The sequence below is a fragment of the Centrocercus urophasianus genome, unplaced genomic scaffold (genome assembly GCF_019232065.1).
Source record: "Centrocercus urophasianus isolate 14NV4802_14NV808 unplaced genomic scaffold, USGS_Curo_1.0 seq_10, whole genome shotgun sequence".
Lineage (NCBI taxonomy): Eukaryota > Metazoa > Chordata > Aves > Galliformes > Phasianidae > Centrocercus > Centrocercus urophasianus.
The window spans coordinates 74,539,309-74,556,120 of NW_024884142.1; the positions used below are offsets into that span (position 1 = coordinate 74,539,309).

General features: G+C 35.7%; 1 protein-coding gene across 1 annotated transcript in view; it reads right to left on the reverse strand.

The window, feature by feature from the left end:
* BTBD9 (BTB domain containing 9) overlaps positions 1 to 16,812 on the reverse strand; it is a 111,380-nt gene that overhangs the window by 44,131 nt on the left and 50,437 nt on the right. The window contains exon 8 of the mRNA XM_042810863.1: positions 1,698 to 1,807. Within this exon, the coding sequence (XP_042666797.1) occupies positions 1,698 to 1,807 (110 nt within the window). The remainder of the gene's footprint in view (positions 1 to 1,697; positions 1,808 to 16,812) is intronic.

Here is a 16,812-nt window from a genome sequence, read left to right on the forward strand (position 1 = left end):
CATCGCTGGCTGCTCAGAGCTCAGTGAGTTTTACCTAGTAAGCAGTGAACCTAGTTTATAATATATTCATGCATATTGTCTTTTTCATCCTCTACTTGGTTCCAATTTCCTCTTCACTGTTAACACTCCCAGATGTGTAGCAAGATACTCTGCCATTAGTCAGCAATTTTCTCATTAATTCACACTTTCAAATGTCACCAGAAGTACTTCACAATGCACTCTGCTACACATACACTGCATTTCCAGTTGCATTTTAGGAGGGCAGCCTGTTCTGAACAACGAATACAATTTCTGTTGTTCAGTGACTTTGTATGCAGCTGCATTACCATGTGCAAGGCTCAGCACATTTTTATCTCTGATAGTAAGATCTGTTGTGAAAAAGAAAAGTGAAAATGATAGAAGTTCTCTGTAGTGCTAGGACGCATGGAACATTTTTATATGGGATCGGAGCCCATATATCCTTTTCTGTAAAGCTAGCAGTTAGAACTGGAAACAAGCAGAAGATAATCTACAAACATCTCCACAATTTAACAGACAGATGAACAAAAGTCATGAAGCACTGAAATAGGAAATGGCAAGGTGATATGCACATGGCATATGTTGGCAAGAATACTGTGGAAATTTGATCATGGAATACAGACATATTGCCAATCTAGCAACAAAGTGACTTGGCTCTAACAATCATAGCCTACATTCTATGATTTACATAACCATTTATAATATACAACTGGTGTTTGATGGAATGTAACATATGATCATTCTTCAAAGCACAAAATATGTAACCACAATAAAGCATCTGTTGTAACCCAGTAAGTTTTAATAAGGTCAAATAGAGTCTCCATCTCTCAGATCCAGTTTTTCAGAGTCAGAGTGTTTTCCTCAGGAAAAAAAGTTGAACGTATGCCTCGCTAAAAATCTTCCCTCTGATTCTTTTCTTGTGAACTGTTTTCTCTTCCACCTACCAAAGCTGAATGCTTAAAAATTAAAATTTTGAACTCTTGAGGATTTTTCAGAATAAGCAACAATTTGTGATACTGTATCACAGCAGTAACAGGTGGTCTGAAAAAAAAATGAACTAGAAGGATTCTGTGTTTGAGTAAAACCACATACGGCAGAAATCACTCCTACAAGTATACAAAACTAATTATTTTTCCAATGAATTTCAAGAACTTGCTTATCTGAGTTTATAGGAAAGAAAGCTCAGGGATCGCCATAGATGAATTAAGAAACCTACACCAAAACTTACTTTGACATAACTTACTTACTTTGATATGGTTTAGTAAACCATACCTGTCTAGGACTTCTATCTTAAGTAATGCAGTATTACAGAGTCGTAATTAAATTAGTATTAAATAATCTGTTTTGAGCACCAGAAGTAACAGAGATCCACCAGCATGGTGTTCTGGGAATAATGGTAGCCAGTATAATGTTCTGCCATGGACAGATGTGCCTAGAACTCTTCAGGGAAAAATCAACAGAGTTCACTTCACATTCCTGCAGCACTGCTAATTGATCCATAGCACTGGAATTTCAAAGCAGCCACAAGGACTAGCCAACTAATTCTACGCATACAGCATCATATAACTCAAAGATTTCCATGTGGAAAGGGAAGTACAGCAAGTGTGAAGTCATAGCCAGTCTTAAAAGGCAAGTGTACCCAACAGTTCACGTAAAATGGAAGCAGTTGCATTTCTTACCTATCAGACCCTTCTCCAGAGCAAAGGTTTTGTTGGTAAACATGCATTCAAATGCCACAATATGGAAAACTTTGTTCACTGTGTTGTGGGTTCCAACGATGCGAATATACCTATGGAAGGGGGAAAAAAAACCAAAATGTTTCAGTAGGACTGTATCGTGCCAAACTGTACAAGAGGGATTCACTTGCACAGAATCAAGTAATTGCTAAAAATAATTAAAAAGGAATAAAAAACAGAGAAATTTCACAGCAAAATTTGGTAGGGTGCCAAGAGAAAAAGAACTGAGAAATGTATTAAAATCTTTCCAGAGTAATATGCCCAGAAAAACAGGAATAGACAGCACAGATGTATACTCAAGGAGACTTAAAAGCATGGATGTCCAACCTTTTGGTTTTCTGGGCCACGCTCAGTCAAGAGGAATTGTCGTGGTCCACAAGTAAAATATATCAATGTCTTTGTTGCTGTATCTTTTATTAATCATACTAAATATCTGAACAGAAAAATTTTGTGAAACAAAGCTCTGGGTTTCATTCCTGGCTGTGTAAGTTGTACATTTAGACTCTAATTCAAAATCAAATAGAGCTTCTCTTGAACACCGTAACTTATTCACTTTTATATTACCCTGGAGGCTTCACATTCTATAAAGTCATTAATCTTGACTCAGACTGATTCCTTCATTTTCAGAAGAGATCCAACAGTTCCTACCACAAATTTTTCATATAAGTGGAATATTGCACTCTATTTCAATAAACATTGAACAAACAGCACAAACAGCATAGAAAACTATCTTGAACAAGTACCATCATCCCACAGAACGGGTTACCTACAATACAGGAAGCGTTTTGTGTTAAATGAACTCATTTCAATTAAGAACCACAAGAATGTACGGATCTTTAGCAATATCACCTGTCTGCTATATAACACAATCTTTCGCTTATTCAGTACAACTGAAGTTCCAGAGTAATGGCTGCTCACCAACAGAATAATTCTGGCTTGTGTTCATCATAACAAATTTTGAAGAAATGCAGATTTCAGTTCTGTGACAGTTACTGACCTCTGATCCTTTTAGATAATGTAATGAGTTTATTGAAAAACAAAGTTCATCCATTACATGTCTTTTTCCATTTACAAAATGGATATACAGATGCTCAACATTTCAACTAATTTTAAGAATGACTTATATTATAATTGCTTGTAACAAAACAGACAGGTATGTTATTCTCTATTCAACTTGTAGGTCAATTATCACAACTAAGAACGATGCAGAACTTAGCTTTTGCCATGTAATTACAAGTCCTGCAAAGAACATGGCAGGAATGTTGATTCACAATCAGGGAAACAGGAGTTCCTCCCCAGACACGTTCATGGAAGTGAGCCAGCTGCTGTTAGCTGATATATGAATGCTGTGCTTTGCAACAAAGTGGCAAAAATTGATACCAGCCTCCGTTTTTCTTAACACACTGAGGGTAATCCGTAGTGCACAGTCAGCCACAGCAACAGCAAAATCACAACAGCGAACTAGAAGCAAGAATCACCTAATTCACTGTGGCGTGAGAGACCCTACGGTTTCTACTCACAAAGCACATGAGAGTAACGCTAGACAACAGATTCAAAATAGAGTTGGCTCAGAAGCATGATGCTGATGAGAAACTGCAACGTTACCCATGTCAAAATGAACAGTAAAGTTTTAATTTAAAAGATATAGATTGCAGAAAAACAAAATGTCTATTACAACTCATGATATGCTTGAAAACGCAGATTTTCCTAAGCAGTTCTCAGACAGAAGGAAACGCAACTGAAGCACGATTAACAGTAGAAGCATCCTTCATACAATCAGAGCATATGCACCATCTCATCATTTTGTTGGAGCAATTTATTAGATGAAATACAAGATTACAGGTAACAACATTAGTAAGTACAATTATTTGGCAAGTGCGCATTTACGAACGCTTAAAATGCACAGAATGTGAGCTAAGTGATCACTTTTAAAGGACAGTTTCAATATCAGCAAAAAGTACATTACCATTACCATCATCACCATCACAAGTACAAAAGGAGTTTGAAATAGAGATTTTCCATTGAAGTGATGTGTAGGTTATGGAGTACGTACTGACCTTGAAAACAAAAGCTTCCATCTTTCCTTTTGTTAGCTATATTTTCACAATCTCCAAAGACTCTACCATTGACTTCTACTGCTTATTGAAAGCCTTAGAAATCATATGAATATTAGCTGTTGTTCCCTTTATTTTTATGTTCACATTATCCATAAAGAGCTGAACAAAATTATACAACACAAATTGAAAATGAAATTTAATGCTAATTTGACGCACAAGACACTGAAGAAAATAAGTGTACCTCAGTTACCTTACATCCACTCCCAGTACCATATTCTAACAGAAACAAGAACAGCCTGGTAATAAAGTACTGCAAAACCTGGGTGGGGTTCTCCACAATAGGTTCAATCAAAAACAAGGGAACTCAGTTGAAATCATAGTTAAAACATCTCTCATAGAAACTTACGAATTCCTGTACTGACAATAGCTTAAAGAAAAATAGTGTTCATATGATACACAGCCTCAGCCTGCAGTGCAACAAAATGAAGGAATTCTGTTTTAGTTACACTACTCATCTCGGTTGATGATATCGTGGTCAAAACTGAAGTTATATTGCATACCATAGATTTTAATGAAGAATTTCTTTAAAAAAAAAAATTAGAGAAACAGTAAACTTACTAGGAAGGAGATAATTATTACTTACATTTGCATACCTACTGATTTTGGCTGGGAAAGAGTTAATTTTCTTTACTAGCTCACACGTTTACGTGTTTTGGATTCACGACCTAAACAGTGCTGATGAGGCACTGATGTTTTTGATTAATGTTTGAGAAAAATGGATATCGATAGCATTGAAATGCTTTAGGAATTTCATCCACATGTCAGACTTCTCTAGTCACTCAGTGTGACTAGTATAGTCATGCTACACTTGGCCTTGAGATACCCATGACAGGAATACCAGAAGAATCTGTGTTCTCAATATGTATCATTGCATTAATAAGAAAATTATTTTAACTAGAGAGAAACTGTGTGCTCTGCTGGATCTTGGTAGAATCTTAAGCCATAAAAAATTGAATGAATGATCCAGGTTTATAAATCAGGCAGCCCTCACCCACCCCAGAGCAATTCTTCACCTTTACTTGAAACTATGACTCGGGCAGTTTGTTGCAAAATACAAACACTTGTATTTCTGAACAACTACATTATGTTTTACTTCTGCTCTTTTCATTTGTGCAGCTGACGCATTTAATTCAGGCAACAGCTGCTGCTGAGCACACTACTGATTCAGCTATGGATACCCTGAGGGGACTACCAATACCAAAGCTCAGCTGCCTGCATCTTAGCAGTACTTGGGGCATGTGTGCCAAAGCATAACAATTATGCACCTTTTTAATCCTTCACTGTAATAGCACCAGTAAGGTACAGACAAAGTCTGGAATATATTAAGCACAGATTTTAAATACTTAAGAAAACTAAAACAGAAAACTAAGTTAAGAGAGGTAATTAACGGATACTTTGCACTGATATCCCACCCTTAGTTACTATCATGGCAACGAAGAACAGCAATAGGGAACTTAAATAAATAACTAGACTCAATATGTACAAAACTAGCTCTTAAGAATTTGGCATTTTATTTTCATTTTTGGGACACAGTGTTTGAGATAGTAATGCTAACACTTCATATATACTTTAACTGCCTAGAAAACATTAATATTTGCATTCTAATCACTGCCTCAGCGACGTACGAGACTTTGCCCAGCACACAAGACATTCTGTTTGTCTTTCAGTGGAAAAGGAAACAGTGCTATTCATAGCCACCTAAACATCATTTATTGACAACTCTATAAAATCTACAATCCTTCAGTCCTACACAGCTGAATCAACAGACTCCTGGCAGAAGGGATTAAAAAAAAATCTCTTGCCAGAATTAAATCATGTGAAAAAAACAGTGTGCATAAATTAAAAACATAAAAATAAAGAATTAGGTCAGAACAAACGTGGAAAGCATTCCTATTTTTTGATGAGTTTTCCTGCACTTAGAAAGAAAGCCTAACAGAATCTGTTTTATACCAAAGGAAATCCCCACTGCAAATATACAAAGCTATGGTTAAGAATCAAATACTTAAAAGAATGTTACCAAACCCTAGTGTACATGACACCCACAAAGCCTGCACAGAAACAAACTTTCATAACTCAGTTGGTGTAAAGCAACAACGTAGCAGTTAGCAAATTACAAGGAGAAATGTGTTTTCAAAAATGTTTATCTAGATATACTACACCACAGATTTAAATGGAAAAAATATTGCTATGTGATAACTATAAAGGACATGTAACTGTGCACTGTATATAAGCAGCACATCAACCAACAACCTCAGCCAACATTTTTGGTCTGGGCATATTTAATCAACTTAACACTAACATAAGTAACATCTTGTTTTCCACATGTAAAGAATAGTGAGCATGCAAGAGCACTTTTGTCACTACTAGTTTCTAGTTCTAGTTTGAGCAAAACAACCCAAACAAACCCTGGAATCTAAGATGACCCTGACTGAATCTTAACACTGTGTGCATCCCTAGTGACAGTCCATTTCTGAGCACATATCTCTGCAGGGTTTGTTTCAGGTCAGATCTCAACCCAAAATAGTTGCATTTCCCAGAGCTTGCACGAATATGGACATCTACAGTTCTGCATTACCTCTCAAGAGACTTTCACTCATCATATAAATTTGAAGTCTGTTAGGAGAATATGAGATTTTGGTGTTCTGTAACCAAGCCCTACCCCTGATTCAACTCTGCAGCCAAAGCTAATGTAAACACCACCTTTGTTTGTCTTTGTGCTACCTCTGCTGAAGACGTTAAAAAGGACTCATAAACTTAATCTAACGGAGAACATTACTTTTTTTTTAATACAGAAGAAAGCACTAGCCTTCTGAAGCCTGGTTCTAAAATCATCTGCACATGGAATCCGGAGCAGAGATGTGGGAACCCACACTGCATCACTTTCAGGCTGGTGCAACACAAAGCCAGATTCTTTCCAAAAAGCACAAAATGTTTATCAGAACTTGTTTTCTTAAAAACAGCTATACTAATATAGTCTTATGACTTTGGGCCAATTTAGCTTACGCTATATTATGCAGATACGTTGAAGCCTCCACATTTTATATGTACTGAATGTAATATTCAAGAATATTCAAGAAAATTCTTTGTGTCAAAATCTGAGAACATTTTCCCCAGCTTCTCATGTTCCATCAGCCTATGAATTTAACATGTAATAATCATTTCTTGCTCCAAGAGCACCTCAGCAATTGCTGCCTAGATTTCCACTGTAATCAGACTATACGAGATATGACAAAAAGAAATATTTAGGAAGTATTAGAGCAAAGCGATCTACAACTAAGCAGATAAAAAAATGAGATCTCAACTTGCATTATGGTAAGTCAACAAAGAAATAGCTGTGTTTTTGACCTTTGTTTGCACAAGCAAGCAATTTTAGATTTATTCTATAAAACTGTAGTGAAGGTACATAAAGAAAATTGTATTTAGATCTGGCATCTCAATATCAGAAAGATGGTGGTAAAGAAGACTTTCAAAAAAGAATGAAATTTTTTTTTCTTTAAATAAATATGGCAATTACTGAAAACTCTTCTTATCAAAGGGTTGCTTGGATGTGCAACTTGAACACATAGAAGTATAGCAACTCCAACTATTTGAGCACACAAGCTAAGAAAAAGTGAAGACTTCCAGGACTCACAATGCAGGGGGAGGTGTCATAATTATACATGAAACTTGTAATATTAAAAAGCAAAGCAAGCCCAAATGTCAGCAAAACGTTTTGCCTACTGAGAAATATAGCCAATGATAGAGATGAGGGGAGTCACCTATGTTAAAATTACACTAGAAATTCTAAACAAAGCTCTACCAGAAACAGCTAAGTACTGGTAAAAAAAATGCCTGGATACACACGAGAAAGATGCAGAGCTCTTCGAACAAGTCCAGAGGAGTACCACTAAGATGATCAGAGGGCTGGAACACCTCTCCTATTAAGAAAGGTTCAGGGAACTGGGCTCATTTAGCTTGGAAAAAAGAAGGCTCTGGGGAGACCTCACTGTGGCCTTCCAATATTTGAAGGGAGCGTATAAACAGGGGGGGGCAACAGCTGTTTACAAGAGTGGATAGCGATAGGACAAGGGGGAATGGTCCTAAACTGAGACAAGGGAGATTTAGGTTAGATATTAGGAAGAAGTTTTTGACATAGAGGGTGGTGATGCACTGGAACAGGTTGCCTAAAGAGGCTGTGGATGCCCCATCCCTGGAGGCATTTGAGGCCAGGCTGGATGTGGCTCTGGGCAGCCTGGTCTGGTGGTTGGCAACCCTGCACATAGCAGGGGGGTTGAAACTGGATGATCATTGTGGTCCTTTTCAAACCAGGCCGTTCTACGATTCTGTGAAATAGATTGAGATTCAAATTTAACACACTACAATTCTATTTTCTTTTCTTTACAGAAAGAAATCTAAATTCTTTTTTCCCAGCATAACTGAAATGTTTAACACCATTTGCTCCTATCACCACACACCTTAAGCAAACTCTCAACTGTGAGCATTCTTTACAGACATCTTAGAAATAATTTAATTAAGACTGATATTCACATTGGCACATGTATCAGATACTACAAAATGAACAAGAAGAAATTATAAGACACTTTTCAGAACAGGGAAATGAAAGTCTGATGTGAGACAGATCACTGAAAGCATCGACCAATTATTTCTAGAACTAGGATGTTGGGAGTTTTATGAGAAAAATCTGTTATGGTATCAATTAGCAATATCACTTGCTGTGAATATTTGAGTGCTACCTCCATTAATCAGTGTACATAACCTGCACTGCTTACACTTTCCAGTATACCCGAGATCTAAATATTAACTACCGTAAGTTTGAACTAAGGACAAATTGAGTATTATTTATGGGAGTGTTCAACAGATACGGACAGTTCAGTACATTCAACCTGGCAAGCTTCACAGTTCAAGGTATTTTAAAAATCAAATTCTATTTTACTGCAAAAAAAAAAAAAAAAAAGCAGAAAACACGGAAAAAGATGATCATAAATATGGACTATGAGTAGGTCTGTATCACCTTGCACAATCAGATCGGCAGCAGTGAGGATGAGGAAGAGAAGGACAATGACTCCAATACCTGAAAATACATGTCAGAAAATTCAAGTGTGACAAGAGTGGAATTATTTTATTTCAAAGCTTTCCTCAGAGCATTTAAGGCAGACAACTACCTGAACCTACGTGTATCTTGCTCTAGCTGTTCCTCTGTTTCTGCAATAGAGTGGAACTACCTTGTCGAAGGTTTTCAAGCTGCAGATAGCTTCTTCTAGGTGATATTTATCCATCATAACTAAGTGCTTGAAAATTAGCCATGAAGTTTTGTTCTATTCAAATATACTTTAAGCCTAAGAGCTAAAGTTGCTCTGGTTTTGATAAAATTACAAAAATCATTACATTTCTAGGAGCCAGTTTGGATCTGTCTGTGATTGACACCTTATCACTAATCACAATCTGCACTGGAATACTAGCTTGTTCATGAATCCAACTAAAATGAAAGACTGAACATCTTTACCAATACATGCAGTAAAGTCACATTGCTATAAATCAAAATGTTGCATATAATGCTATATTAAGGGAACTTCTAATTTACCAAAACCCTTTCAATATTCTGCCAATATATGCAGCCCAAGCCATACAAGTACAGTTAGTGCCACAAGCATCTAGGAAAAAAAGAGCTGAATGAAAGAATTATGTTTCATTTTGTCTCTGTTAAAAAACATATTTCCCCTGAAAAATGTAGAAGTTAGGTTAGGTTACATTCACATAGTGTTTCACTTACTGGATTTTTCCAGGAAAACTGAAAAGTTACAGGTGGCCACACATTATCACTTATACCATTGGTGGAAGAAAGATCTCACTGGGGAAAATGTAGCAATTTGTCATTTATACACTGCCTTCAGGTTAGCATAGCTTGACATTAATAGGACACAACACCACAATATAATCACTCTGCACTGCAGTGAAGTGCATTACCATTATGAACTACAATGGAGGGCATTTTATGAAAACAGCTGAATCTTGATGAATAGAATCACACTACTTTTTTCTTTTATCAGTAACAATGAATCTTCCTTGATCTCTCTTAGTAACACATTTCAAATACTTAATAGCAGATCACACGCAACATTGAAAGGACAGGAAAAAAAGTCAATATCTGCTTGCGTACAAATTTCTAACAGTTGTAGGCTACTCCTGCAGTGAAATTAATTTTATGGCCATGGAATAGCACAAGCATAATGATCTCCTTCACTACAAATACAGAAATTCAAACAAAAGGTATCTTCAGCTACATAAGATCACTTGTTAAAGACAAAACAGGATTTCAGTATCAGGCAGGAAAATGTTAATTACTGAGACAAAGTTGTCTCTAAATCTCTGTGTGAGATAACCTGCAAAGAGGGTGGGATAGGTGAAGGGCAGATTGAAAAACAAGTTGAGATTTACTTCACATCTTTTATTTCAGAATCAATCAGAGCTTTGTCTGGATAGCTACTTGAAGACAGAATACATTAAGCCATGATCCTTTTAGCCATCCATATATTATGAAGTGTCAGAGAGATGCTTCATCACCTGTTTCAAGAAAAAAAAAAAACAAAAAAAAAGAAGCAAACTCTCTGTATATAAAAGTTGCTTTGTAAATGTTGTGAATTTGCAAACGGATTCACTTAGAGTCAAGTTACGGTGAAATAAAGGCTCCTTAAGCAAATGTAATGATCTACTTTGAATCCTATAATGTAATAAACTTCTCCATATGACTCAGTTTGTTTAGTACAGAAAGATGTACTATGTAGAAAGGATAAACTTCTTCCTAGCTTAATCACTGAAACACACCTGAACTTCTGAAAGCCCCAATTCACATAAGCCTTCTTGATATTTTTCTGTCATTACATGCAGTACTACGCTCATGATGAAAACCACTCAAAAGTAGCTTTAAAAATCATCTTTTCCCTTCTTTAAGAAAAGAAAATGTGAAAGAGACCTAAGTGCTCTGACACAATCCAAACTTTTATCACATTCAGTATCTCTGATAACACTTTTAAACTGGTGTCCCACATCTGCTTTTTCATCTTGATAGCAGCTAGAACAAGAATTCTGCCCATGCACCACATCCGTATCACCGACAAAACAGAGCTCCTAAAACAAAGGCATGAATTTTAAGAGGAAATTGTTTTCTTTTACTTTTGCCTGCTGTTGGGTACTGCTGAACTGATGTAGCTGGGAACACTTTAAAATGTGTCTACTCAATGAAGAAATCAGCCATTATATTTGAACCAAAATGAGGAGTTAAAAAAACCAGAACCAACAGACAAATGAAAATCTTCGTGTTAAATACAATCTGTTGCACAACCTCGCAATTATAATCTTTTCAATACTTCCTATCCTGCACACAGCAATGAGACAGGAAAGATGAAATACGTGATTTGGGTTATTAGCTCTAACAGCTGTACACTTAGGGCTGTGCAAGGGAACAAGTGAATGGCCTATCAGAAACCTGCACGGACAAGCTGGTGTTTGAAGAAAAAGTGCTGAAATGGTGTTTTCACATGCTTGTTTAACCATAGCTGTCCTGATATCTGATAGCTCACCATCATTATTACTTTTACTTGGCCTTCCCTAAGTGCCTATGAACATACAGAATTCTCAAACTACCTTTAGAATACTACAACATCACCTTTCAATAGCTGCCACTGAAGGGCATTAGCTGGTATCGTACCTTATCCAAGAACAGTTTCTCCTCTAAGCAACACAATTTTTGCTTCAGAAGTGACAGCAGAACTCTGTGGTAAAGAGCATCTCTGGAAGGAATCTTACCATATAGTTATATTAATCTTGATTCTATAGATATACTTCATTAGTATATTAATTCAATTCACTGGAATGTGTTGTAACACCTTTTACACCATCCACTTCAGTTTATTAAGTTGGTAATTGTAACTCAGCACTGCATTATTTTGGAAAGAGAAGTAGTTTATAGATTGTCTTCATATATATTAACATAGTGTTTCAGGAGGCAGCTCCTCATTGTTGTTTAGCATTTTATTCCTGACTGTAATTGATGTCAGTTATGACTAGGAGACTATTATTTTTTTCCCCATAATAACAATATTCTGAGTATAATGAAATAAATCTATGTTAGGAAATAGTAGCAGCCACTATTACTTATTGCTGTATTTTCATTAACTAGAAATGCACAGGGAATACAGAACAGTACTTTAGTTTTGTCCCTGACACAGTAGAACACTTGAAATTCAGAACTAACGTTTGAGCATCAGAACTAACTTTACCCGTTTCCTCCCTCGCATTTCCTCCTGCTCAAATTTTCACACTTCATTTTCATTTTCAGAAGTCTCACTGTATGCACTCCTCCCAGTTTATGCCCACTTTCCCTTACCTTGGCCGCTCACCGCAGTATCGGTGATTGCAATTTCCCTACTAGGTCACACTTCCTGAAGTATGAATCTTGATACAATAAGAACAAAGCTTCCAAAGTCATGCTGAAGCTAATAAGTAACCTGCATATTTTTCACCATAAAATGATTAAGAATCTGACTGCATTCATGTTTAGCTGGTAATTGTGGTATAGATTGATGCAATGTATGTCCTTTCATGTAAATCATCTTCATACACATCTTCCATCTACTTCACATTTAATTAATTATAGAGGTTTCCTCACTTCCAACAGCCCTCAGCAGCTCAAATACGTCAAACCCAACTACAATGGACATGTATACATGTTTGCAAGCAATGTATACATATTTTAACATTGTTTCATATTGCAGATACAACCACAATACACCAGCACTGCTCGTCAAAAACATCACACACAACTTCCTGGGCCATTTAAACTCTTTTCATTATTTATTTTTTAAACAGTTTGCAAGAACAACTCAATACATTACTATAGTCTCAAAACTTGTAGTCTTGAACGTGAAAAAAACAGCAATCCAGTGTTTCATAAACTTTCAGCTGTACTTAATGTCAGGAATGATGAACACTGAGGTTCTAACATTTCCGTTTCTATTCTGAGTAGCATCTTATCATGAAGATTTAGAAAAGCCACATTTACAGAAAAACTCCACAATAAATTTATTTCAGGTTTACCCATTTCATAAATTAATCTACTACTTTTTTTAACCAGAACTATTGGAAAAGATAAAATCCCAGCCCCTGCATACACTCAAAACAACTGCTGTCTTTTATTAAGCCTTTTTCCTAGCAATTGTGAAATGGCTATGATATTGTACAAAGAAAAGCAGTACTTTATCAGTCTCTTGTTCTTCCTAGGGAGAGATCCCTCAAAATAAACATGAAAATAAGAATCCCAATTCCTTTCTCTATCACTAGAGAAATCAAACTCTTCTAGACTTATTTTCTGTGACAATTTTTCCTTGAGATGTAAATCATTACTACTTTGGGGTTAAAGACAGCTATCAGAGGAGATTGCAAAGTATTAAAAAATCTTCCCCAGCCACCAGTTAGTGTTCATTCACTTTCAGATTCTTAGTGTCATGTCAGGAAAAAGATAGATAAGCCAAAGAATTCAGCTGCTTTAAAATATTAGGGAAACGTTTATGGAAACATTTTAAACTGGTATCAGGGAACAAAATCGAACATGCTTACTTAGCAAATGTGACTGAACCAAATGAATGAGACAAGATGGTATGCTGAACATGCCATCTGAATGACACAACCTCATTAGTATTACACTGTACAATTTGGATTCAAGCATAGATAAGTTCCATAAGAAACCTCAGAATCTAAATAGATGGAAGGTGCAATTTACCTGCCGCTGACCAGATTAGGCTTAAAACTTACATGCCTAATTCATGTTAGGATCACATTTTCATTTTGTTATATACACAAACTATACAAATATGATTTCTATATAACTGAAATACATTTGTAATAACCACTTATACTTAGAAATTCTTCTACATTCACTAATTTTCCAAAAATGAGGAAGAAAAACAAAAATGTTACGACCTGAACAAATTTCAGCTTCAAAAAATTTAAGTAGCTGGAATACTAAAATACATTTGTCCAGTGTTTGAATCTCTTTTTATACGTAATGAACAAGTTCACATAATGACCACTGTCTGAAAACTTTACAAGTAGATACTACTGGATCCAAACCACCCCTTTAAATGAGCTTAAAATTCTCCTAAAGGAAAATATTTTAATCTCATAGTGAAAAACAGCAAATATTCTCACCTCACCCAACTGGGATCTGATTTCATTGTGGTATTTGTTAACAGATTCAGACTTTAAAACATCTACCATGCTTTGTGAAGGAAAGATCTTTTAGCAGAACTTGTGTTCCCCTTAAGCAGTGACCTAATGTGAGAGTTTATCTGGTTGCATCAGTTCTGTTCTGCATCATGCTATTTTTGTAAATTGTAGAAGAGCACTGAGTTTTTCTAGTTTCTCATTATACAAAGCTACAATTGTTGTCTTGCACAGAATCAGAATAATTTTGAAAATATCTCATCAGACCTGCGTTGACAATGCAATTTGTAAACATTTCAAACACTGTTTCTATTGCAAATTAACATATTTTTGTTACAGAATATCAGTAAATATCAGCATTTAGTTCCATACCTACAGCTTCATTTTTTCAACTCTGCTTCAAGGTAATAATAACGCACATGCATACAAAGAAAAGAACACCCACAATGAATAAATTACATATAAAATGATGTCTTATTATAGCACAAATGGAGAGTACTGTAACTGAATCTGTACTCCAGCCATGTTTTTTGTTTTGTGCCACTGGTCTTCTAAGAATGTCTATTCTACACCAAAAAATTCAACCTTGAAATGACTCTCATTCTCATAAATACTAATCCCAAAGGCCTGAGATATATTTAAATTAGAACTCAAAGTTAAACCTTCATGACTTTTGAAATATTAACTTCTCATCATAAAAAAAACATTTTCAGAGGCATTACCTAAATTTTATGCTGTGATATCCTTTCAGGAAAGTGAAATTTCAGACTTGCATTTCAATAACAGATTTGGGCTACAGACAATTTTATTTGAAGCAAGACTGAAACTGACAAGGCAATGCATTCTTTGGCCTGGAAATAACTGCCTTGATTCTGAAGAAACACAGTTTAGTTGGTTTTGAGAAGAATTCATATGTAGCTGACTTACTCCTTTCTTTTTAAAAACCTTGCTGGAAATATTCTGTTACCAATTTCATTCTATGTTTACATGCACTGTTTGTGCCAAAGGATCATGATTAAACACTGCTCCAGTAGATGAGGACAAGCAAGGCTGATTCTTTTACTGTTAATGGATTAATGCTCTCTGGTCTATTTTTTTATTATTTTTATCTTTTAAAGATTTGTTTACGACCTGTTTAACACCAGTACTCTCTGCAGTATAGACTGTACACAGTATTACTGAGAATCAACAAAAGCTTAAACTAACTGGTTTTAAACTACAATAAATCCAGTCTGAACATTCTCTCCATGCCATATCAGTGTGTAGTGAGTCAAAAAATACTTTGTGTCAGTGGAGTTCAGAATGATGACACGTGCTAAAAGAGAACTCCTTCAGAAGTTACTAATGCTAGTCCCCAACACCTAGCACCCTATACAAATTCCTGGGCAAAAACATGCCAGTTCCAATAGCGATCTCTGAAGTCCCCACGTTTGATATTTTCAGAGATCAAAGCATCCAAGCACGTGGTTGTAGAAACTCTATATGGAAACAAAGTAGTGGTGAGCCCTAAAGAGGGCACAGCTGCATCATAACCATAGCTCACCTGAGCTCGTAACATTTTCCACCTCCTCAACCCTTTTTAGAACGTATGACTATGCTCAATGAATTTCCTCAATGACAATTAAATAAGTATACATATGCATGTGCCAAAAACTACTACTGAAATCAGCTTAAAACCACACTTAACAGCTAAAATGGACATTAAATAGGAGGTTATGAGCACTGAACATCAAAATGAAGTGAAACTTGTCATAACAGTTATAAAGATCCAATCAAAACTGTGTTTAAAAGCTTGAAGAACAGTTCTATGCACCCTTATTTGCTCAAGGACACACACAAAAAGGATTTTCATATGATGAAATTCAAAATGACAGTGAGCAAGTGATGATTAAATGAACTTTGTACACATTTAGAAAAGTGCTCCTATATAGCTTTATAAAGTTTCCTGAGGTGAAAAATAGCAAAGTTAGCTTCCATAGACATGTGGGAAAATAAAAAAATAGCACTAAGGATATCAGATAAAAAGATAAATCTTACCTTCTTGCAGCACAGAGATCATGCTTGGATATTACCGTTTTGATTTTACACCTGAGAAGTATTTCTAAATATTTTTGGTTTGCCTGCAGCGTATTTGTTTTCTTTCTCTGTTTTATTTTTATAGGAACACCTCGACACAGAATGGATGAACCTTACAAAATAATGCATTAGCCTCACTCAAGCAGGAAGGAGGCACAAAATGGGCCTTGCATTTAATTTAACATCAATAATACCGCTAGTAAATGTCCACATCCAATAAATCTGTAGGTTAAAATATGGAGCAGGTAAACATCTAGCATTCTATGTAAGTTAATTCCAATTTGTCAAATATATTGGTTTTGACAACACAGAGACCGCTGCAGGAATCAAACTCATTTTGTTTAAAAATATCCACAGCAGATAATAGAAGATTTGCCAGTATCATAAAGAATCATCTTATTCAAATCCAAAAACATGACAAACTTTCAAAATCTACCACTAGAGAAGCATCTCGCACTACAATTATTTACTAAGAGTTTTTTATTCCCCTCAGTAGAAAAGAATCATTTTATGAAGTGACATAACCTACGAGCTTAACAGTGCAGAATATAATGGTCAACAAGACTAGAGATCTTCAAATATCAGTATGAAATTTCAAAACAGACGACTTCAAAGAAGCAGGACCAGAGATTAACTTAAAGGACAAA